The sequence below is a fragment of the Neltuma alba genome, unplaced genomic scaffold (genome assembly GCF_004799145.2).
Source record: "Neltuma alba isolate B1F8T4 unplaced genomic scaffold, ASM479914v2 tig00011126_pilon, whole genome shotgun sequence".
In the NCBI taxonomy this organism is placed as follows: Eukaryota; Viridiplantae; Streptophyta; class Magnoliopsida; order Fabales; family Fabaceae; genus Neltuma; species Neltuma alba.
In genome coordinates this window covers 1-23,631 of record NW_021635862.1, presented here as the reverse complement: position 1 = coordinate 23,631, position 23,631 = coordinate 1, and the positions used below count along the sequence as shown (strand labels likewise).

Sequence of the window (23,631 nt, the reverse complement as noted above, 5' to 3'; positions counted from 1 at the left end):
TAATTAAAACTACCATTTAATAAAATATTTAATATGTGTAACTACTACAAGAACCATTTTGAAAAAATAAATAAATAAAAACAAAATATATTAGGATCTTATATTTAAAACTAAATTGAAAATCAAACTAACTCTTATAATATTATTCTTTTTTTTTCACCCGAATAAAATGTGTCTTGTTCGCATCATCCTCTGCATTGAAGTGCATAAATCCAACATAGCCGAAAACCAAAAAAAGGAGAAAATTCCACTCACCGAAATAATGCACGGCGCATTTATTGAATCAGAAGAAAAATACCAAACGGTGCCTCTACAAACCGTTGACTGGAAAACATATGAACAAATGCTGGAGAATCAGTTTCCAGGAGACCGTGATTAGATGCAAGAGTGACTTAAGATTACAAAAGCAATGAATAAACAAATCGCAGGTTGGCATGCCCAGTCAGTCACTAGTGCATGTGCAGAGAGAGAGAGCCAAGCCTGTTCATTTAACTTTAAGACATGCTGGATGCTAGCTGGATCCTGGACCCGCTTCCTCAGAATTAGCTGGGTTTGTTTTATCATGATGGAAGCGCACCACAATGCATGTAATGTTATCTGCACTACCCCGACTAAAAGCGGCTTCAGTTAGCCTACGAGCAGCTGCTTCCGGTTCATCTTCAGCACGGGCAAGAGAAGCAGCGTCCTGTACAAAGGTTGTATATCAGTAAAGATGTTGACGTGAGAGTATAACGAGACCGACAGAAGAGGGGAAATGGAGCTCACGTCATTTGGTACCACATCCCATAGCCCATCACTTGCAAGTAACAGCAACTCCAGCTCTTCATCTATTACCTGTTCCTGAAAGTGGCAAAGAAACAGATAGAATGTCAACATATTCAGGGTATCTGACTAGTCCCCAGACATGCAAACTTTCAAATGCAAAAACACAGCTGCAAGTTGCGACAGGCAAATCTGTTTAGTTTTTTTAAAAGCATGGCATCTCCCATAAGATCCAACCCTATCCGAGTTACATTCAAGTTCCTCATCTCTCGTTGCAATCATTATATACAATTCAATACCCAAAACTGAAACAGAAATAATATTTTTTTTTGGGGCTAAGGAATTCCACCATGAAACTAGAAAGTTAGGGGTTTCTGTCAGACTTTCCCAAGCATCAATTGAGGGGGGGGTACTTTTGTGAATCATTTAGAGCAATCAATAAAGTAACATAACCAAGGTTCACCTGGATCTCTGGTTCTGCCACAACAAACTGCTTCAGCATACGGTTACCAAAAGCACGGGACATTGCTAGCACTCCTCCTACCCTCCAAGTACCTATCAGCAAACAAAGAAATGTAAATATCTGCTTCCATGAAATAACTACTTCAATACATGAACATCCACGATATGCCAGATTATATCAGAACACCCTCCACGTTGCCAATTCCATCTCTTGGATGAGTGGTCAGGTCCAAAGGAAAAGGGATATACATACATACATATATATATATATATATATATATTAAGCAAATGCCGTATCTCTACTTTATCTACCGTTCTATGTTAGTAGACATGGAAAAGCTGATGCATAGGAAAAATTATTCCTGAAGCCCAGTATACTTTGAATCACTTCGTTACCATCCAAGGGCCACTTAAACAATTAAAGATGTGACTAAAATCTTCTATCTTCTTGAAGCCATGAGTTAACTATTTAGGAAAAGTAGCATTACCCTGTTGCAATGCACAAAATTTGAATCTAAATGCAGGCAGGTAAACAATAAATCTGCACGAATTCTAAAATAGCAAAAGATTCAGTTTTATTATGATATGTTGATAATTAATAAAAGAGGGCTAGCTTTTATATATTTCCATGCATCCACATAATGTAGGATCAATAATATATAGTGAGCACTCTATTTGGCATATCAATCAGCCAAAACATAACACTCCATGCATATTAGTATATGTCAACAAAGACTCCATTCTAATATCCCAAGATAAAAACAGTAAGTGCATCCAATATGGGACACCATATTAATTTGAATATCAACTTTGACTAAATATAACCAATGAAAATACCATAAAATAGTTACCCACAACTATTGCAGATGTGCTCGAAGCAAATTTTAAATATAACGAACTTAGACAATAATTCCTTCGTTTCAGGAGACATACACTACCTGCCCACATTATAACACCCCCAGCATTCTCAATTCTCTTCCGCTCATCAGTTCTATTTGGCTTATGATCCTCAGAGAGAGCTATGGCTGTCAAAAACAAGAGGACAAGATTAAGAGGTCCCTGTCATACTCCAATATCAACATGCATTCACACAAAGTGAATAGGAAAGTCAATAAACAAGTGATAGAGGATTAGTAAGCATGGAAACCATTTTCAGAAATACTTTGATTTCCATGTAAACTCTATATTACTAGTTTCCTTTTCCAGCAATCAAATCATTAAGATATGAAAAGTCCTGCTTAATCCAGAACTACTATAACCTGCAGATATCAAAATATTATAGGGCATCTCAACAATACCTTTACCAGCTTTGGATATTATGGTCCTAGAATCTCCAACATTGGCAACATAAAGATGGTTATCAACCAAAACTGCAGTTGAAGCTGTAGAACCATCATCCCGGAAAGTATCCCTTTCAGAATCCAGAAAATCAGCATCAGTCTGTTGATAAGTTTCACCTGCAAGCTTACGTAAGTTACTATGATCCCAAACAGATGTCGGAAAATAACCCACATGCAGGAGCCCAAGCCATGTAAAAAAATTTATCCATCACTCAATGGATGCTTAATCAAAAAGATTTCCACCAATGTTGGATCCAAAAAATTATGCACAATATTTTTCCGATACTAGAAGGAGTAGTGCATAATAGTAGCGAAAAAGAGAATGAGAACACACTTATAGCCAATTTAGTATCAGTCAAAAATTTTGGATGCTTCATGAGGTTATTGAAGAGATGCTCCTTCAAATACTCAGCAGCACGAGAACCACCATGACCTGAATGAAAATTTGAAATAGAAATATTAAAAGAAACTATGCCAACAGCAGAAGTCATATTATCATAACAACAGACAGATGATCGTTTACAAACACCCATATCAGTAATCAAATAAACATGCACCCAAATAGCAATTAACACCAGGGCTTTGTTTTTATTTTTTATCTCGACTTTTATCCCTGCTTTTGTTTTAGAGGAGATGATACAAATAACAACTTTTAGTCTCTGACTTTCAGACCTTCTGCACTACGGATTTGCGACTTCATTTCTTGGGGAGATATAATTATGCTTACCTAAAAGCTGAAGAATTATTAGCATGAAGCCAAAAAAATGTGTAAAACATTAAATTATCCGAACCTAATTAAACACGTCTGATTTAATTACCCTGTGCTGTGTCCTGAATTCATGAGGTTATTCTTAGTGAGTGATCACGTCAATCGGCGTAACATGACAAAGCTTCAGCAATTATATGGGAGGCTAGACAACAGGGATGCTCAAAAAATTGCCAATTCAGCCATATGCAAAATAACATGAAAACTATAAAATAATTACCAAGATACAACTTGTATTGGGCATAGAACTAAGTAGGAAGATTTGATAATGTAAGGCAAGAAGAAGAAGAAGAAATAGGTAAATTTCTCCCCAGCAAAGCATGACAACGGAAGTTCACCTAAAAAAAAAATGACAATGGAAAATCTTACCGTCAAATATTCCGAACAAGCATACCGAACGTCCATCAATATTAGATATCTTAATATCATAAAAATCCTCCATGGTCACCCTTTTTCCTCTAAAACTTGAATACCCACAGCTAAGTCTTCCATCTTCACTGCCAATTAAAAAAGCAATTGCATAAGATTGATCTGATAACATGATAAAACGAGGTAAAGAATAGGGAACAAGACCATAGCCAGCCACCCAGGCATATTAAAGACATTCATCAACTCCATTCATTACTAAAAACCCTACCAAACAGTTTCATATTGATTGATCAGCCAATCTGGACGAATGAAGATGAATTCAGTTGAGGAAATAACCACAGCGGGGGGCGATATACATTTATTCCCCACCATAAAATAATGCACAAGATCCCATCTAATATAGGCTTCTGCTATAAAGACAAACGACGACCTTCCAATGGAATAATGGACCTTAGAGCTCTGTCCTTTTCTTTGCTTTAATTTGTGTGAGAAAAGACAGAATCAAATGAGAGAAGTAAAAGAAAACATCAACAAGAATTACCTTCGAAACGCTCAACAAAGGAAATTGCAAATAAATAATCACCTTTTCCACCCTCCGCTGGCAAACCCACCGTCATCATCTTTCTCTGCCAACATATCAACAATGGGTCCCGGGTTTGACATAACACCTGTATTAACCATCATCCCTATGCTTGTCTTAAATCCACGATTCCACGAATAAGTAATGGAGGGAACTTTATGCAAACTTCTCACAATGTTGTAGAATTGCACTTTATTGGTGAAGGATCGAACTTGAACAACCAAAGACCTTATACAACTGCTGTAAACCATCTAAACGACTAAACTGGCAATTCAACGCCAGATCTTGTGTACTTATCTGTCTAGCATCATACAGAAAATTACTATATCATACCAAAGATTCTCACGAATAATTGAACAGTACAGGGAAGAAAACGTTTCTTTTCTTTAAAGAAAAACAATGGATTGATTCACCGAGTAAATACTAAAAACTGAACGAAGTAAAATCCCTCTGCCGTTACTCACGTGTAAATTACTTATACAGCTACAAAATGGGAGTGAATTGTGCGAAAATAATCATTATCCAGCCTATAAAACTCTCATTAAGTGAATTTAATCACCTTAGAGAGATAAGAAGGGAAAAGAAGGAAAGAAGAAAACCCACTACGGCAAGAAAAGCAAAAATGATGAGCAAAGGAACCGAAATCCGTCAAATCTTACACTGTGCAAGCCACTTTAAACATTCAAATAATCGACCAGAAGAGACTAGTGGACCGCTTCCAAAAGCAATTCAATGAGATATTCCCAGATAACAAGGCATTTGTGGCTTGAGTCAGAACGCTCAGCTGGGCGACGAACCGGATCGGATCAAATGAGCCGAAAAAGACATTGATACTATTCAAATGGATGATCCGAATCAAGAAAACGTTAAAAAGTTAAAGGAATCAAAGAACAGATACTAAACGGGAATTTGAAACCCTAAGAGAGTTTCAGGGAAAGAGAGAGAGTGAGATTGGCAAAAGCAGAAGAAAGTGAGGAGATGGCTTTTTGAGTGAACTTCATGGCACCCAAGAGCGATGGCAACGTGGCAGGCTGCTAGTCTTCTTGTGTTTTTATTGTGTGCTTTGTGTTATCCTCTACTCCCCCAGCTTCTGTGTAGCTTTCCTCATTGCAATCACAACGTGCCACGTTAGCACTCGCCCGCCCTATCCCTGCTGAGGATTTTTCTCAGGCAACTCTGCCCGAAAATTCTATAATACCCTTCGTATGGTTAATATAAAATCTAAATAATTAATTTTAAATAAATTTAAAATATCAGTTAAATTAGTTAATATGATATGTTCTTTTTAAAATGTCATAAGTATCTTTTTTTTTCTTTTTTTATTTGATTGTTGTTAAAAGAATATCAATAAGTTTAATTTTAAAAAAAATTGATAACCATATGACTAATATCAACTTTTTAATTATATCTTATATTAAGGATAAGAGTATAATTATAATTATGAAATGTACATATAGAAACTCATCCCGTCTATATTTTAATAACTGCAAAGGTATACCGGCCACTACACCTTTATTCAATCCAAATTCGTGCATTTACAAATATATACAGTGCATTATATTTCATTAAAAAAATATAATGCATTATAAAAAATAATGAATAGTACTTGACCGTCAATACCCATTGAATGAGGTTTCAAATTCAAGCTAAGGTGAAAATTTATGCTGAAAAAATCATTTCTATTTAAGATTGAGAATGGTTATAAACCTCTTAATTATTGCCAATAGATGCTCGATGCTTGATTCTTTGGCCAAAAAAATTTTATTTAAAAAAAAAGGACATGCTCAATCTTCCTTATTTGAGATGGGTATAATTATATGAAAGTAAACACACAACTCAAATTTAATAATATATCCAGTTTTTAATATATGAGCTAATTGACAAATTTGAGTAGATTTAAAAAATTAATTAAGGTAATTATTTTTAATACATAGATGCTGTTTTTCACGTAGAATTCTTACTAATTAATATATTGGTTAGAACTAACATTATTACAAAAACTATTTTAAAAAAATAAATTTAAGAAATTAGGATCTTATATTTAAGACTAACATAAAAGTCAAACAAGTTCTTATATTAAGAACTCAAAGTAGTATTTTGCTTTTAGAAAAACGAAATTTTGGAATTGTTGTCGCACGCATCTCTTAAATAATTTGTATTAAAAAAATTAATATATATAATCTTATATTTAAAACAACTTTTTAACTAGTTTTTATATTTAAATCGGATTTAATACATTGTTCTCTTTTTAAATATGTAAATATATAAATGTAAAAGAATATATATATAATATATATATATATGAATCTTTTTTTCCATCGCTTTACTTTACAGGCATCCACAAGACATTTTAAGGTTTGTTTAGAATTGTAATTAAATTATTTAAAAACAGCATTGTTAATTATAATTTATAAAATATGAGATAAACATAAGAAGAAAGTTATGTACCAGTGTGCATGAAAGTGTTGAAAGTTATGTACCAGTGTGCATGAAAGTGTTTATGATCCCTTAACATAAAAAGGGAGAAACAGTCGCCTAATCATTTGAATGAGTTGCTTAAATTGGCCTTGCAAAGCTGAAAACTTCCTTTTTGTTTGAAACGTGTCGTAATGTTCTCAATGGGATTGAGGGTACGTACATGTATATGGCCATGATAATTTTATACTACCTCCTGTCCTTAATATAAGATCCCATTTGACTTTTATTTTGGTCCTAAATATAAGACCCTAATCCACTTTGTCTCTCATATTTATACTTTTTTTTTTCCAAAGTAGTCATTTTAACAATGATAGTTTTAGTCAATACACTTGATTAGCAAGAATATTTTAGGAAAGACAACACCTATTTAGGACAAATAACTAACTCAACTTACTTTCTTAATCTCCTCAAATTTGTCAACTGGCTCTTATAATTAGGAATAGAAGTAGTATGTAGTACTACTCACGGTCCTGATTATAATACATTATAGATTACAAATGAGGTTTTATAATTAATCAGATATAATAATTCATTTATCTTGGAATAATCATTACATTCTCATTCGCATGCATGCACTGCGCTGCATAAGATGTAGGGAGTATTTGGGTAACTCTAAAAGCATTTTTTTACAAATCGAGATAAACTTTTATATATATTTACTTCGTATACCGGAAAAACACTTTTGAAACTATGCCCAAACACCCTTGTAATCATGTACTCCTCCGGTCCTTAATATAGGACCCAATTCTTGAGTTGGTTTTGGTCCTAAATATTAGACCCATTTTTCATATTTATCAATTTTCTCTAAATTACCCCTATGGATACTCCCTCAACCATAATCAAGTAGAAAAGGGATATGAGTATTAAGAAAGATGATTATAGTGTTTTAGGAAAAATGTGTTACTTTTTTTATAATTAACTAACTTACCTAATTTCCTTAATATAATCAAATTAGTTAAATGGGCCTTATATTAAGGATCGGAGGAGTACTAGATACGTACATTGTGAGGCAACTTGTTATTCCCAAAATGTTTATTAGTAGTCACAATAATTCTCAATGAATCAGTGAACAGTATATAATCAAATTTGAAGATCAGCCACTTAAAAATAGATTGAGTAATTAAGCATTTGAAATTTCAGTAGGAGATATATTTGGTCAGAGATGAAAAATATTCAGAGCGTATCTGACACGAGAAAACTCAAAAGAATAAATGGGCAAATAATGATGGGGTTAGAAGAGCAAAAACGCAGACCAGAAACGTAGCACACATCACATGATTAATACATCGTTCGATGCAATGAATCGAGGCAGGAAATCTTGCGCAAATCTAAAAATTAAGTCTTGTTATTTATAATTTATGTTTAACATAATTTGATATATACACACACACGGCCTGATAAATATGAACCAAAGTTTGTTAACAACAAACAAACACTACCGGGAGAAGAGAGATATAATAAGTTTTGATTTCAACCTTGATTTACTATGTTGTTCTAAAAAACTAGTTCTTTCTGTTAGACTTAATTTGATTGGTAATAATTTTATTACTAAAGCATATTTTATTCAAACATAACACATATACTGAAAAAAAAGAAAAAGAAAAAGTCATTTGGATTTATATTTCACAATATGTTTTCACTTAAAGTGGCCCCCTTATTTATAAAATGGGTTGGCAAGATATTTACCATATCACTACCACTATTAGAAATATTTCCCCATCACTTACAGTATTTTATTTAGATATCTTTTGGATCTGAACAAAATCAATTCAAACATGAGCTTTAACTTAAATACATATATTAATTAATTTTAATGTTTCTAACTCAATAGATATTAGTTTTAAATCCAAAATGATTTGACAATAATCAAAGTTGCATAAAAAATACGTATATAGATTCATTAACTTTGTACTTCCTACTGTTTTAAATACAAGACTCATTTTGTAGTGTAATTTACACTACAAGATAGGTTTTATATTTATGAGCGGGGGAGTATTATTTAATTCCAAACAATAGTCTTGTTAGATATTCAGACCCATAAAAAATGCATCGAAAGCCGACATAATTATGTGATAGAAAAATGGAGTAAGGTTTAGTAAGAGTACGTATGCGAATCTCTGTCTTAATTAATCTTATCAAACAAGCATTTATCACTTTCTTTGATGTAGAAATATGCAGAGACTGTACCACTATGAATCATAAATATAAACATATATTAATTTATACTTGGTCTTTATATAGGAATGAAAATGATTTACATTATGGATAACACGGTTCCCAGTAGATTTGTGCGTGTCATACATATGTGTCCATCCCAGCAAAAATGCTTTGTAATTTAATTACGTCTTGACGAATAGTGCTCTGTAGTAAAAGATTATATATAGCTGGAAATTCTTGAATAAGCCCGAATATAACGGGACAACACCCCTAGCTCAACTCTATTCATCCCAAATTATTTATTTATTTTTAAAAATAACGAAATGTCCATTTTCAACTTTCAAATTAAAGGCATATTTCAAATTTTTTTCTTTCTACGCAAATATTAAATAAATGACAAATCCCCACGTTTCACATAACTAATGACAAGTCCATCGACACATTGTAAGGTGATTATGATACAGAAAAGCTTCATACAAATTGCGCAATTCAAATTTAATGGAAAATATTGGATCACGCTTGTAAACAAAAGCGACACAATTTTGAAAGAAGTTAGCTTTTTTTAATTGAAGTATCAATTCATATTCAATTATATTTTTTTCCATTATCTCCGCTATAAAAATACTAAAAAAATAAATAAAACGAGCTTTTTCGAGTTGGTCCGAATAACCTCATTTTTTGAGGCCTAACAGGGATGGACTGAACAAATTGAAATATCTCAATATCATCATTTTCATTGAGCCCCCGTCATAGAATTTATCAAATTTACTCGGGCCCAATGGCTCCAGTAAAGAACTAAATATGTTCCATAAAGTCTTGTTTGGAGGTGGGGGAAATTGCGAGCAGATATTCTAAAAAATATTCACTTCAAGGTTACAATTATTATATATGATTCTATTGCGCACTCACTTTTACAGCTTCCGTGTTAGCATTTTTTTCCTGTTCACTAAAACGCAAGACTCCTCTCTGGTTGAACAATTATATCCCCTTCTTCAGTTCAATTGTATAAATCTGCTGATTTGAGTTACTCTAAACACACATAAAAACTATATATATATATATATATATATATCGCTTCTATATTACGGTATTGATTAACGTTTGAGCCTTGAATTTGCCCTGCGGAAGTTTAAGAAAAAGTCATGCATTAGTTCATCAATTCATAGGGTCTATTTAAAGGAGAGACTTGTTTTAATTAGGCGAATTGCAGAGAGAAGGGTAGTAACTATGACTCTACAGTTTAATTTCTTGCTTTTATTCTTTTTATATCATTACTCTTATTCTTAATATAAGAGTTAAATAGTTAATTTGTTAATATTTAAAAAATTAGTTAAATTGATTATTTGTAATTGATTTCACTAAATAATCCTCTTTAGAGGGTATTAGTTAAATCACTGTTTTAAAAATGATTTTACAGAATTCAAAATAAATAGATGAGAAGAGTTTTGTCTTAAATTACGTAAAAGTACTATTTGAAAGTGCTTTTGCAACATCTCAAACATCCCTTTAATCATGTGCATCAAAATTATCCTTTACTTGGGAACCTCTTAATATGTACAATCGATAGGAATATTTTAGGGGAAAAATTATAAATTTAAGAAATAAAATAAATTGAAATTTTATATTTAGTATCAAATCTAATCCTAATTAATTTTTATATGTATGCGGGTGGCAGTAGGAGTGTAAGAAAAAATGAAACCAAGTGTAAATAGGCACGTAACTAAACCCGGCCAAGCCTAGTTCCCCCCTATTTCAGCTTAAACTCTCCTTCCTGATTCAAGTCTTCAGCACAACCCACTTCCATCACTTGTATGATTTTATATGTGAAGTTTGAAAATTATTAGAGGCCATATTTTCCATATACTTATAATTAACTAGTTTATTTAATTTTTTTAATTTGATCAAATTAGTTAAATAGGTCTAATATTAAAGATCGAAGAAGTATTATGTTATGAACAGCGCAACGCACAATATAAAATCGACCCTCTGATTTTTAATGACTGCGGTTTTCTTTGAAGTTAAGTAGCTAACGCTAAAAAAATATCTGAGAGGCTTTTTTTGACAGCTTGCGGGGAAAAAAAAAACACTGCCAAAAAGAATTTTGGAAAATTTTTTAAAAAAATAACTTTAAATTTTCAAAATTTTAAATCAAGAATGATTATAAAAATACGTTATCATTTATTTCTTAAATGTTATCAATTATTATTAAAGGGTCATGAGCAAAACTGATTTAGAATTTTAAAATTTAAAAATATTTTTTTGAAATTCCCTTTAGCAATTTTGATTGGTTGATTTAGCATACCGCTGGTAAACTAATGAGCTAACAATCTTCAACCTTATTGGATCGATTTGTCACAAACAGAAATGCTCGAAGCACTACACGATTGGAAACTCCGCCCCCCGGGGAGTGGATTCGTTACCATCTTTAAATTAAATATCCCCTCACTTCTCTTTTATTTTGTAGTGTGAGAAGTGATTTTTTTCTGAGTGCGCAACTCATTGAGAACTCCTAGTGGCCAACGCCTTCATGCGCGGCAATGACTAGACTACCAGAGCGTCACAACATATTTTATTTATTATCAATCTCCATCATATAAGAGTATTGAACAATAAAAATATTCACATATCATGATTTTATTGATGCACTTGATGAAAAGCTACACCTAAATTATGTCTAAAACTATGATGCCACTAGCTTCTAAGAGCTAAAATCCATAGAACTTAATCCAAAGTATGGTATGCCGGATTTAAATTCTTGGAGCTGGAGAGGGATGAAATGGATCTGTTTACGTTCTCAATCCTTGTGTTGCAACCTCACATGCTCCAAAGGATTCAAAATCTGTTCCATCATCTGCTTTCAGAAAATTAAAGAATGCTATCTTTCGTTCACTTAGTACATGATAGGGCAGATGCTAGCATCTTTGTTTCCTCAGAGCCAAAAGGGGTATGCGATAACAGATTACATGTGGTTTCCCAGAGTTGGCGTCCTAATTTGGGGTTTCGTGAAAGTTCTGAAGAGCTGATAATCCTGCCTTTCCCCCCAAAAAAGTACGCTCCTGATGCTTCCTGGAATCAAATGGTGAGATGATTGAAGAAAACTTAAATATCAATTAGCATATTCGGTGTGCAAGGAGCACGTATTAAATTGCAGTTGTCTTGTTCAATCAGCATAATCTTGTGGTTCATTTCAGAGCCCATCAACCGGGCCACCTTTTTAAACTATATGAGTGAAAAAGACGGTATGAAGTAATATTTTGTCATGTTTACAAGTAATTAATTTACATGCATTAAGAGAAGAAAAGGCCCATACATACATACTCTTCCGGTCCTTAATATAAGACCCATTTAACTAATTTGATTAGATTAAGGAAGTTAGGTAAGTTAGTTAATTATAAGAAATATGACACGTTTTTCCTAAAATACCATAATCATATTTCTTAATATCTCATCTTTCTCTTCTACTTGATTATGGTTGAAAGGGTATCCATAGGGATAATTTAGAGATAATTGATAAATATGAGAAATGGGTCTTATATTTAGGACCAAAACCAACTCACCAATTGGGTCCTATATTAAGGACCGGAAGAGTATATGGTATTATGCAAGCTCTTGAAGGATAAGAGTGCTCAGGCCCGGGGGGGGAGGGAAGATAAGAATGCAGTTGGAGCAATGATGTCCCAGTCATTCATGGTACATCTTCGATAAATTAGACAAATAAACAGGACAAGCTATACAACCTCTACATATAAAATACACCTAAAAGAATACTTACTGGAGGTGCAAGGGCTGCATCAATAATAGAGCTAATCCCACATTCGGGGGTTTGCAATAGGCCCAACATTCCTAGGAGTTTGAATGCCAAGCTAGATAGAATTGAAGGAACTTCTCGCATTATGTTGGTTTGCACAGCTCCAGGATCCACAGCACTATAAAGCAAAACGCAGAAGAAACTGAATGATTCAGTTGAACAGATACACAACCAAAAATAAAAATGTAAAAACAATAGGCGTCATAGACTACGATCTAACCCCAATCATTTAAAGCAACGAGGTCCACAAGGCCACAAAAACAGATCTCAACATGTGATTAACGCCCAAATAGAACTAAAAGTTTCTTGATGCACGTGTTTCATACATGGCAGGAGATTGGCAGACAAGAAACGATGAACATTGTTTTAGCCAAAAGTGAGAAGATAGAACATTAAACTAGTAATTTGCCGCAAGAAGGCAGGTATGTGAGCATCCTAACATGATAATTGAGTATTATATGTGCATATATGAATTAACTTTCAACAATTTGTTGGTATAATAGCCCTAAAATAAGAAACCAGTAGGAAGGAATAGAACAAATCTGCAATTACGTACATGACAGAGACGTGACAGGATTTACCCACTGAGCTAAGCTGTCGATGAAGCTCATAGGAGAAGAGCAGTAGGCACACTTCAACAGGGTAAACACTAATTAGGAGTAATGAAGATAATCTTTACAAAATCATCCAGAACAGGCAGCTTACATTTAGAGTATTCATAAATTTGAGCGCATGGGTATTGTTTTGAGCCCAAAAATCTTCTCCCAGAAACAGTTTTCTCATCAACCTGTATATCACTAACTGTAGAAAAAACCAGCAGTCATAATAAAGCATCTATGTGCCACGGATATTTTAATAAGTCCATCTTTTGCTCCACAAACACCTTGAAAGACTATTATAGGTAGAAGGTCAAGAATCCCAGTAGACGAACTAAATATCAAAGAAACCATACTATTCTAATCAACCAACCACAACCATTGAAAGTATTGATAAGCATTTCCGAAATAGTTTATTTTGTCTCATACTTATTTAACAAGCTCAACGATTCTTGAAGAGGCTTTTTGTTTTTTTTTTTTGGGGTTCAAAAAGAGGTATGATTTGAATGAAATAAGTAGGCACTAAAAAGAATTCATACCAAGTGGGCAAGAGATAACTTTCATCAAATCCACATCAAGACGGGTAACTACCAACTCATGACCAAGAACCATCAGACTTTAGTTAGGAAACTGGTGCTAAGATTATTAACAGAACTAAGTGTCCATTGAACTCTTGAAAGCATGTTCTTTCATGAATCCATTCATACTACAGGATTTACTTTTTCCCTTTTCTGTTGGATTATGATGTCAGGAATAAGTTGTTTGGTTACTCATAACAGTAATTTCAGCATAATATGACAAGCTAAGTGACAATCGAAACTAAGCTTAGAAAATTCTCTAGGCAATTGCAGAGTGTTTGATTACGAATGTGCAAAATGAGAAACAAACCCAAAGCATGGAGTCACCAGACAATAACTTGCATGGAATTGTGTTATACAAAGAAGTATTGATTATATGATATTTTTACCACTTCGATGAGTAAAGGATGTCACATTCACAATTCTTGAAGTTACAGGGCTGCTTTCCAGAAGTGGTAATAGAAGCTTTGTCAAAGCAAAAGCACCTATATAATTTGTACCAATCATCCTGAGAGACAAGCATAAATATATATATTGATTCTTAGGATGAATGCCGCGAATATAAGAAACTAGGATGCCATAAAAACAGAGTAACATAGACAATCAATAATATGAATCGATGACACTCAAAAACATGTGAATTTTGCGCAGAAACACTTGCATACTCTAATAATGGAATTCTTTGATGCAATATGGGAGGAGAAATAATGTTTATTACTGATCGTATCCCTCAGCTGTGACTTTATGTGATGTTGCAAATATTCCAGCATTGTTTATCAGTATTTGAACTGAGCAGTGCAAGTCGGATTCCAAAAGCCAGTGCTGCAAGGACTTCCTAAACGTCACAATGGACTTTATTGATGACATATCAACCTGGAAAGCTTTCACTTTGGCATCTTCATTGCAATCTTTGATCTTTTTTATGGTCTATCAAACAATGGAAAAATTCATAAGAAAATAGTAAGCATGGAGGCATAATTACTATGACCTTGATAATTTAGAAAACATACCTCCAATAACAACTGGTGTGATCTTCCAACTGCAACCACATTTGGAATCTTAGGTATACAATCTTAAAAATCAAGTTACTCAGTTCAAAAGAGATAAACTACTTGCATGACTAGAGAAGCAAACAAATACTCATTCTCACGATCAAAAAATCAAAATAGCATTCAGTTTAATCCCAGTTTGGTTGTTTTCTGAATTCCCAATTCCAAAGACGAAATTTCATTCAGCATGAAACCATGCAAACTCCAGAAGGCATTTTGTCAAGTAGTTAGGCTTCAAAATCAGTGTAAGGGTTAGCACACAAGCAGTATGAGGGAAGTGATCTTTACATGGAGTTCAATCATTTGATGGGGTCTTTAGGAGACATCAGTACCAGTCATGTTTTCCTAGGCACAAAGTTGTGCAAGTTAAAGGCAATAGGCCCTACTATGTTGACCAATCTCTCCTTTCAGTTGATTTAATTGGCTGCCTAAAAGTTAAACAGAAGGGGTTCCAATTGCTAAACAATGCCTTTTGACATTATCACTTAAAGTAAGGCCAACAAAGATGAAAACAGGTTTAAAGAACTCGTCCAGCATTAAAGTAAATGAGAATTGCAATGAGCATTGGATTACCAATAACAACAAAATATCCTTCTTTTGAAAGGGCGAGAGCAGTGGCAGCACCCAGGCCAGATGTTGCCTACACAAGCCAAAGAATGATATTTCGTAAGTAAGCAAGCAGCAAGCATTAGGTTTTTAATTTAAAAAGGGAAAGGGAAAAAAAGATGGCTGGAGCAGATTATGAAGCCCAATTTCACTTACACCAGTGATGACGCAAACAGGCCGACGAGGAGATGTTGAAGGAGAACATCTGGGATAGGATTTGAGAATCTCATATTCTTTAAACAATTGCCAATATGACAATATAAGCGAAAATGTCCACAACACGGACATTCTCCAGAATTCTAATGAGCAGACAAAAAAGAAAGCATCGCTCAACTCCTTCATCGCCATATACAATCTCGACATTCGAATTCGTTCCCAAGAGAGCTGCTACATTTAGCAAGCTGGCCAAACAAGGTGAGCATGTGAGCCTGATAGGAGCCACCCTTCGGCATTGCAAGTAAATTATATATATTTTCATGATCGGAACATCAAAACCGAAATCAAATGAAAGATTCCAATTTTTTTCTAAAGCAACAATAGCATGAAATGCCTATGGGGAATGATTGCTCGAGTTAGGATTTGTTGCAACTTGCAATATGTGAGTGGAGGTCTTGGAAATCAATATGCTTTGCAACTTTTAAAATCTTAATACCAGAAATAACAACTCGGTGGTGATCGAATTTGACTCGGAGGACGCGGTGCTGGTCCTTTGAGGTCTGCGCTTAAAGATATTCAGAAGGTGCGCTGGGAATGTTCTCACACAGACATTATTCAGAGTCTATGAAAAGGGAATTTTCCCGGCCAGGCTTGGCGCTGAGCAAATAAGGATCTTGTAGAATTAGTTACTGCACGCCAGGGAATTGCGCTCCTTCAACTTTACCGCCAAAATAAAGAAACCCTTGTCTGAAAAATAGTAGTAACTAATTAATAATTAATTTAGCTTGCCTTGGGCATCGGTTTTATATGCATCCAATTTGGTTATTTTTTCCAGTATTAGTTTGAAACTATTATTATTGAAATGAATAATACTCCCTCCGTCTTAATTATAAGACTACTTATAATTAGGACCGAGGTAGTACAGTATATTTACTTTTCAATTTCATTCCCCAAGCTCGTTGAGCCTTGTGTGAGGCACTTTTTGATCTTTTCAGTCTTCTGGACCCAGTTCAACCAAGGACCGCTGACTTGATGGAGTCTTGTATTAGGTTTTGCTCAAGTCAATTGGGCCTCATGTTTAAAACTTAAGCCAATTCCTGAGAATTGGGCTCCAACTTGAAACCTAACCCAACCAACCCTGACTCCAAGCAACCGATGCCCGCCTAGGCTCCAACATACGGATGATTTGTTTTTAATTAAATGATTCTCAATTAATAATCATCGGTGTTATTATTAAAAAAATAAAAAATTTGCATTATGAAATTTTTTTGACAGGTCAAATCAAAATTAGAATATTAGCAATGCAGTACAATATTTTATCTGAGAAGAAAGACTACATAGAATAGAATTAACATTTGTATATTGATCTGAAATATAAAAAATTATAATAAGGCCCAATATTCTTTGGAAATATTTTTATTTCTTAAACCTTCTCAAGATAAGCCAGGACTCAGGAGAGGAGACGCAACCGATTTTAATAAGATCATGTAAAGTATGTCCTCCTGGTAACCAATCACAAATAATAATTATTCCATAATCATAAAAAAATTAATAAGTCGTCACATGCACTGGTGCACATGCACAAGTTGCAATAGTATATAACTCATACTTTCACGGACTAATAATTCACATAATATACTTTTTTGAAGGAAAAAAAGGGACGAACTCACGAACTGAGCCAGTTTTTTTTTTTTTTAAACCAACATGAACCGGGGATTCACGTACAATGCGTGTGAAAGAGGATATTGGTCGTTTGAAAATGAACAATCCCTCGGCATCGCTGCGGGAGCCCACTTTGACTATCCTAGTCACGTTATGAATTATCAGTACAACTGTTGACTTTACTTACCCATCCCCTCCCCCAAAAATACGCCCAGCCCATTCCCATTCATTAATACCAAATTATATTATCATTATAATTTAGTTTAGTTTAATACGTACAAACAGTACGAGGCTTGAGCCATTCCTTCCGTTTATGTCTCCTTCCCCAAAATCCGGCATAACTTGTTTCTGCAGAGTCAAACTGATTTGGAAATTAATAATCTTACATCTGATAAATCTACCTCTTAAGTTAACACTGCGTCGTGTGAATATTTAGATAATCTCAAAAGTATTTTCAGAAGCACTTCTGTAAATTAAGGATAAACTCTTCTACATATTTATTTCAATACTGTAAAAACATTTTTAAAATCATGATTTTGTTTTAACCCAAACATCTTCTAATAAAAGCGAAAGAAACCATATTTTTTTGACTCGGACAGTTTAATAGTCAACATCGGGGGTCAACGCATCAAAATGAAACTGGCTTCGCTCAAGTAAAATATTGCTTAGTCATTTTATCATTATTTAAGGCCCGGTCTCCATTGTCAAATTACACTGCCAATGTTTACTTAATTACGTAATTAGTGTCACTCTCAGCCAGTTTGAAAAAGAAATTTATGCATTGCATATAATAATTCCATTTGAAAAAAGTGAAAATAAGGAGTAAAACTGAAGCAGAACGTTTGAGTCAACGGACTTGACTGTCCGGGCAGAAAACAATGCGAGCCAATGGTACAAAACTGGGGTGGGGCCCGATACAGGCAAGAATTTCTTGCATCATCACCAACTCCAACCTTCCGCACGCCTTCTCTCTTCTCTCCCCTTCGTCTTCACTTGCAATTTTGTAAAAGCCGAATTACTAATATCCCCCTTTTTGTTTGTTCTATTATATTCTCTTTTGCGAGCAAAACGATTGAAGGAGCCATCGCTGCCATTGTACTTTCCGCGAACCTTCGTCTTGCCCTCTTCTTCCTTCCCTCAAGTGTTTGGAGGTGTCAGAAGTCCATCGCTTCGGCTTTGATTCCTCATGCAATTCCCAGCCTGGACAAGTGCAATCTATTTCCTGATTGGGTATCCTTCATCATCATCACCATCACCATGATCTTGTTCTGCTATTCCTCTTACCTATTTTAACTGCTGAGATTTTTATTGGGAATCATTCTTCTTCATGGTCCCTTTGCAGTTCCTGTCTTCATTTTCTGCGCTCTGCTTCTCATCACCACCAGTTGCTGGGTTTGAATTAAGTGCTTCGTACGTTTCTTCTTTTCTCTTTCTGTTATAAATTGACTTTAAGTGCTCTATTACTAGCACGCGGGGAATAAAGATTGTTTTTGTTTTTTCTACTGTGTTGTCCCCCCACCCCCAAAAATTCTATTTTTATATGGGACATTCAGAATTAGATATTATGAGATATTTATAACCCAGTTACAGACGATTGGATTTTGGAAGAATTGGAAAATTTTCTGCATAAATAAGTCAGTTTTGGAACTGCAGTCGTTTTTTTTAATAGATATTGTTCTGAATATTTATTTTCAGACTCCATAATAATATCCCAAGCAAACTCTTATAACCCATTGTTGATGATGTTGTTACGGACGAGTTTGTGCCTTTCTTACCTCCTGAGAAATGCATTATCTATCCGTGAATGTCTTCTTCATCTTGTTGTTTCAGGTGCAGGCAGTGAAATGCTTGGTGCCTGAGGGATTTGTTCAGATTCATTGAGATCTATCAGACAGATTCATCATATCCAGCATATTTTTCCAAACTAAGCTCCAGTTATGAATTTTCAGCAAGAGAAGTTTGTGAGGTTAGCCGAATATGCATGCGCTCTTCTACTTGCGGTTTTAAGTGTCCTCTATGTTACGTTTGAAACATTTTAGTGTGCCTGGGATGCAATGAACATGAAGGAAGGAAATATCTTGGAGGCCAGTAATGCTTTACTTTGTATATAACTTTTGGAAGTTTGAAGGTGAAATAAATAATCGCCTATGTCTATCTACTTCTTACATTCATTGACTGTCATTGACTGCCCTAAGCAGACAGAACTGCCATACGGTCTCTTTTTGGCACCCTACTGCCATATTGCTGGAACAGGAAGCAACTTTGAATTAATGTTATTTTCCACTGAGGCCTGCCTTTTGTTTCGCCGGTGTCGCCACTGGTTTTCAAATTGCACTCCTTTTTTCCCCCTTTCGGTTTTTCTTTTTTTCTTTTTTTTGGACGGAAATTTGGAATCTTGTTCGGAAGAAGATTTGGATAATGTACTGATTTTGCATTTGTTTACTTAATGTTCAGGTTCGGGATTGGAATTCAGACAAGGGTTCTGAAAGTCATATTCTGAAAATACCATAACGTACCCTGGGAGAATAAGAAGTACGCTAAATTCGATTTCAGCTAAGTTTAATAGAGGCCTTGAATCTGGTTCTGAGGGTATAAAGAGATTTAGAAAATCATTCAAATCTTTCCCCTCTGACAATCATTTGTCCCGGAGTTTCTGTTCTAGAAAGAAAATCCTTGATCCACAAGGCCCATTCCTTCAGAAGTGGAACAAGATATTTGTATTATCGTGTATTATTGCTGTATCACTAGATCCTTTATTCTTTTATGTCCCTGTCATTGATGATGAGAAGAAATGCCTTTCATTGGACTACAGGATGGAGATTACAGCCACTATTTTAAGATCTTTCTCTGATATTTTTTACATAGTCCACATAATTTTCCAATTTCGTACTGGATTTATTGCACCATCTTCTCGGGTATTTGGAAGAGGTGTTTTGGTTGAAGATGCTTGGGCAATAGCAAAGAGGTATCTGGCATCATACTTCTTTGTTGACATTCTCGCTGTTCTTCCCCTCCCACAGGTAAGAAAAATTTCTCAGAAATAGTATCCCCCCCTCCCTTTATTCTCTCTATTCTTTTTCCTGATCCCCAGTTGCATATCTGATGGATTCCAGAACCGAGGACTGAGGAGTAGGAGTTTATACAACATACATGCAATAGCACTTAGGATAGAAAAACAGCAGGAAAGCAAATCCCTTTGGGACACTGGAGTTCTTCCATACATCACTCTATAATTTGTCCACGCCTGTCCTCTTCTTTTTACTCTTTTAAACCTAAAATTACCACAAAATTGTTCTGAACGGTTACCATGCATGTCTTCTGCCCCAAACTGTCCAGAAAGTTACGTAAACCACCTATGCAGACCATTCCAGCCCCTTACCCCTCTGTTTAATCCTTAGATAGACTTTCTGATGAGGCCAATCAAAGTATCTTTAAGCTTGTGAAGACCTATGTGCTAACGAGTCTGTGCGTCATGTACTGGCTAACCTTTTTTCTTTCTCTGTTAAGGAACTTCTGCTCTTTTGTGTGATTAATTTAAAAACAATTACTTCCTGTGTTAAGGCATATGGACCCACTTAGACATACAATGGAGAATGGAGGATAAGTTCAATTCTTTAAATTAAATATGTTCAGTGTTTTGTGGGGCTCTAGGTTCAAAGGTTAGTTAGCTGGATTCATTTGTAAACTTGTTGACTGACCTTGCTAAAATATTGTAGGTGGTGATTTTAATCATAATTCCAAAGATGGAGGCTTTGAATCCTTGAACACGAAGAACTTGCTGAAATTTGTTGTTTTCTTCCAATATGTGCCAAGGGTTTTACGAGTTATTCCATTATACAAGAAGTGACAAGGACCTCTGGCATCATCACTGAAACTGCTTGGGCTGGAGCTGCGTTTAATCTCTTTCTTTACATGCTTGCGAGTCATGTAAGTTTGATGTGCTGTTTTTCTTTTGTTTATATAGAAAGATATTTCTTTGTAATGCTGCTTTTACTATTTGCTTTCTCAGCTATTTCCACTGTATTTCTTGGTTTATTGATCTTTTTATTATTCCATATAATTTCAAGTTTATAATAATGCATGTATTGTGATTTTATTTTTCCTACGATTGAATGTCATGTCTTATTTTTTAGATCAATTAAGCTTATCTGCTAGGACAGATGTTGCTTATGGTTACTATGAGATTATACATATTGATTTTGGTCCTAACTTAGTATGAATTTGAATATGCTACAGGAAGCGTATGAATTTGGGTATTTCACTATTTAGACTCGTAGATATTCTGTGTTCAAGGGCTTGAGTGTGTGTTTCTTAAACTTCTATTATAAAGTTGTTAAGTAACATAAATCCTAGAGTAAAAATAAAGCTTAATTACTTTATAAGCTGTAACATATTTTATGCATGTTTGCTCTCGGTTGTGTGTGGAAAAGATTTGAACATGATAGCAAAGGCCTGTGTCCTATATGAATCAATTCTTAAACTTCATTATTTGCATGAAAATTTCGCTATATTGAGTGGTGTGAAAATAAATACGCATGCATTTTGTGTGTGCGTGCGCATGCACATGCAAAAATAAACTCTAGTGTAGTATAGTTATCCTGGTATGCTATCATCATGTGATATCCTTTTTCGTTTTTCCCTAAACACAAGGATCATTAGAGCATGTCTAATTATATGATTTAACCATTGGTTATGGTTTTATTTATTTATTTTTTATTTTAAACCATTGAGTTAGACTCAGACTTTCACTCTATGGATAACTTGAAGCTTCCTTTGTTCAAGTATGAGGCATTGTTTTATATCTTCTATTATTATTATTATTTTTTTTGTTTTGTTCTAGTTCACTTTCGAAGTTTATAAATCTATTCTTGTTATGGGATCATTAGCATGGCCATACTGTTCACTTGCTGCTTTAGATATCAAATGTTGTAAACTGTTTGCTGAGTCAAAGTTTCCTAAAGAATTTCTTCAAGCTTGAATACATTTTCAGGCAACTGTATGGCATTTTGATTATGTCTTTGGTAAGTTGATACATGATCTATGTTGATTTTATCTAATTTTCACACTTCAAGACCTATGGTTTTAGTGAGTCATGCTATGAAAGTTATCCTACGTTTGAAAATGTTAAACATCGTCATCTGCATTCTTTCCGATTGTTCAGTAATTTTTCACTCTTAGGTTGTAGGTGCCTTTTGGTACTTGTTTTCTATAGAAAGAGAGACAACATGCTGGCAAGATGCCTGTCTAAGAAACACTCCTACCTGCAAGGATGCATATTGTATTGTGATAAAGGTAAAGTGTTGGGCAATGTTGCAACATTCTGAATACTTCTTGCCCAATAGTGGAGAATTCAGAGAAATTCAATTTTGGAATATTTCTTGATGCGCTTGAGTCTGGTGTCGTGGAGTCAAGAGATTTCCCTCAGAAGTTTTTTACTGCTTTTGGTGGGGCCTCAGAAATCTAAGGTGTGCTTTATGAACCTTTTTAAATAAATTGTTTTAAATTATAACTTGGTGATATCATTTTGCAAGATACTGGATAATATGCCTTGAAGTTTGAATCAAGTGAAAGGAACATTAACTGAGTAAACCCATAGTGTGGCTGAACCCTCTCCCTCTGTGTTTATGTCTAATGATATGCAAATATGGGTCTGTCCATGAGTCTTTTTGTGTGCAAGGGTGGATAGGAGGGGGTATTCTTGTATGTAATCTTGTATGTAATTTGATTAATAGTAAGTTGAATTTCGTGTCTGATCCAGAAATAGAGAATGTATTGGCTTCAGTTTTCAATCTCTATGAAAAGTTTTGTTTTCTTTCTTTATTTTTTATTCTTTTTGGGGTGCGGAACCTCGTCAAATATCATTTTGTGTATTCCAGTTCATAACGATGATGAGTGCATGAATATATCTTAAATACTCATATGGAGCCCATTTTCATTTATTGGATTTTGCTGACCTTTTAAAATCTTTCCCCCACCCCTCTGGGGGAGCTGGGATACCTTTTGCTGCTGCAGTTCTCTTGGTCAGAACCTGGAAACAAGCACCTACGTTTGGAGATTGCTTTTGCAGTTTTCATTTCCATCTTTGGTCTGGTGTTGTTTTCATTTCTCATAGGAAACATGCAGGTTAGTGCCAAATGTTTCTGGCGTCTATTTGTCACAGTAATCATATACGCTGAATCTGACTGGTTGCTGTTACTTAATCCTATACACTGAATGTTTTCAGTAGTTATATACTGTCTCCTTATTATCCTTGTCTATTTAC

General features: G+C 34.6%; 2 protein-coding genes across 8 annotated transcripts; both read right to left on the bottom strand.

Annotated features, from left to right (window-relative positions):
- Window positions 1-236: 236 nt before the first annotated feature.
- Window positions 237-5,288, bottom strand: LOC114761587 (probable protein phosphatase 2C 76). 7 transcript variants are annotated; one of them, XM_028950995.1, is made up of 9 exons: window positions 4,939-5,288; window positions 4,283-4,580; window positions 3,700-3,827; window positions 2,899-2,997; window positions 2,523-2,681; window positions 2,163-2,249; window positions 1,226-1,317; window positions 766-840; window positions 237-685 (listed from the first exon to the last, which is right to left on the bottom strand). In XM_028950995.1, the coding sequence occupies exons 2-9, from the start codon at window positions 4,528-4,530 to the stop codon at window positions 512-514; spliced, it is 1,062 nt and encodes a 353-aa protein (XP_028806828.1). In that variant the 5' UTR covers window positions 4,531-4,580; window positions 4,939-5,288; the 3' UTR covers window positions 237-511. The 7 variants fall into 7 exon arrangements, with proteins under 7 accessions (XP_028806828.1, XP_028806829.1, XP_028806830.1 ...); XM_028950996.1 differs by having other exon boundaries at window positions 4,283-4,576; XM_028950997.1 differs by having other exon boundaries at window positions 4,283-4,385; window positions 4,939-5,286.
- Window positions 5,289-11,470: 6,182 nt separating this feature from the next.
- On the bottom strand, window positions 11,471-16,364 carry LOC114761547 (dehydrogenase/reductase SDR family member on chromosome X). The gene is made up of 10 exons (XM_028950941.1): window positions 16,204-16,364; window positions 15,708-15,952; window positions 15,519-15,585; window positions 14,907-14,935; window positions 14,615-14,823; window positions 14,286-14,404; window positions 13,428-13,523; window positions 13,279-13,354; window positions 12,687-12,840; window positions 11,471-11,980 (listed from the first exon to the last, which is right to left on the bottom strand). The coding sequence occupies exons 2-10, from the start codon at window positions 15,912-15,914 to the stop codon at window positions 11,801-11,803; spliced, it is 1,137 nt and encodes a 378-aa protein (XP_028806774.1). The 5' UTR covers window positions 15,915-15,952; window positions 16,204-16,364; the 3' UTR covers window positions 11,471-11,800.
- Between the last annotated feature and the right edge of the window lie 7,267 nt (window positions 16,365-23,631).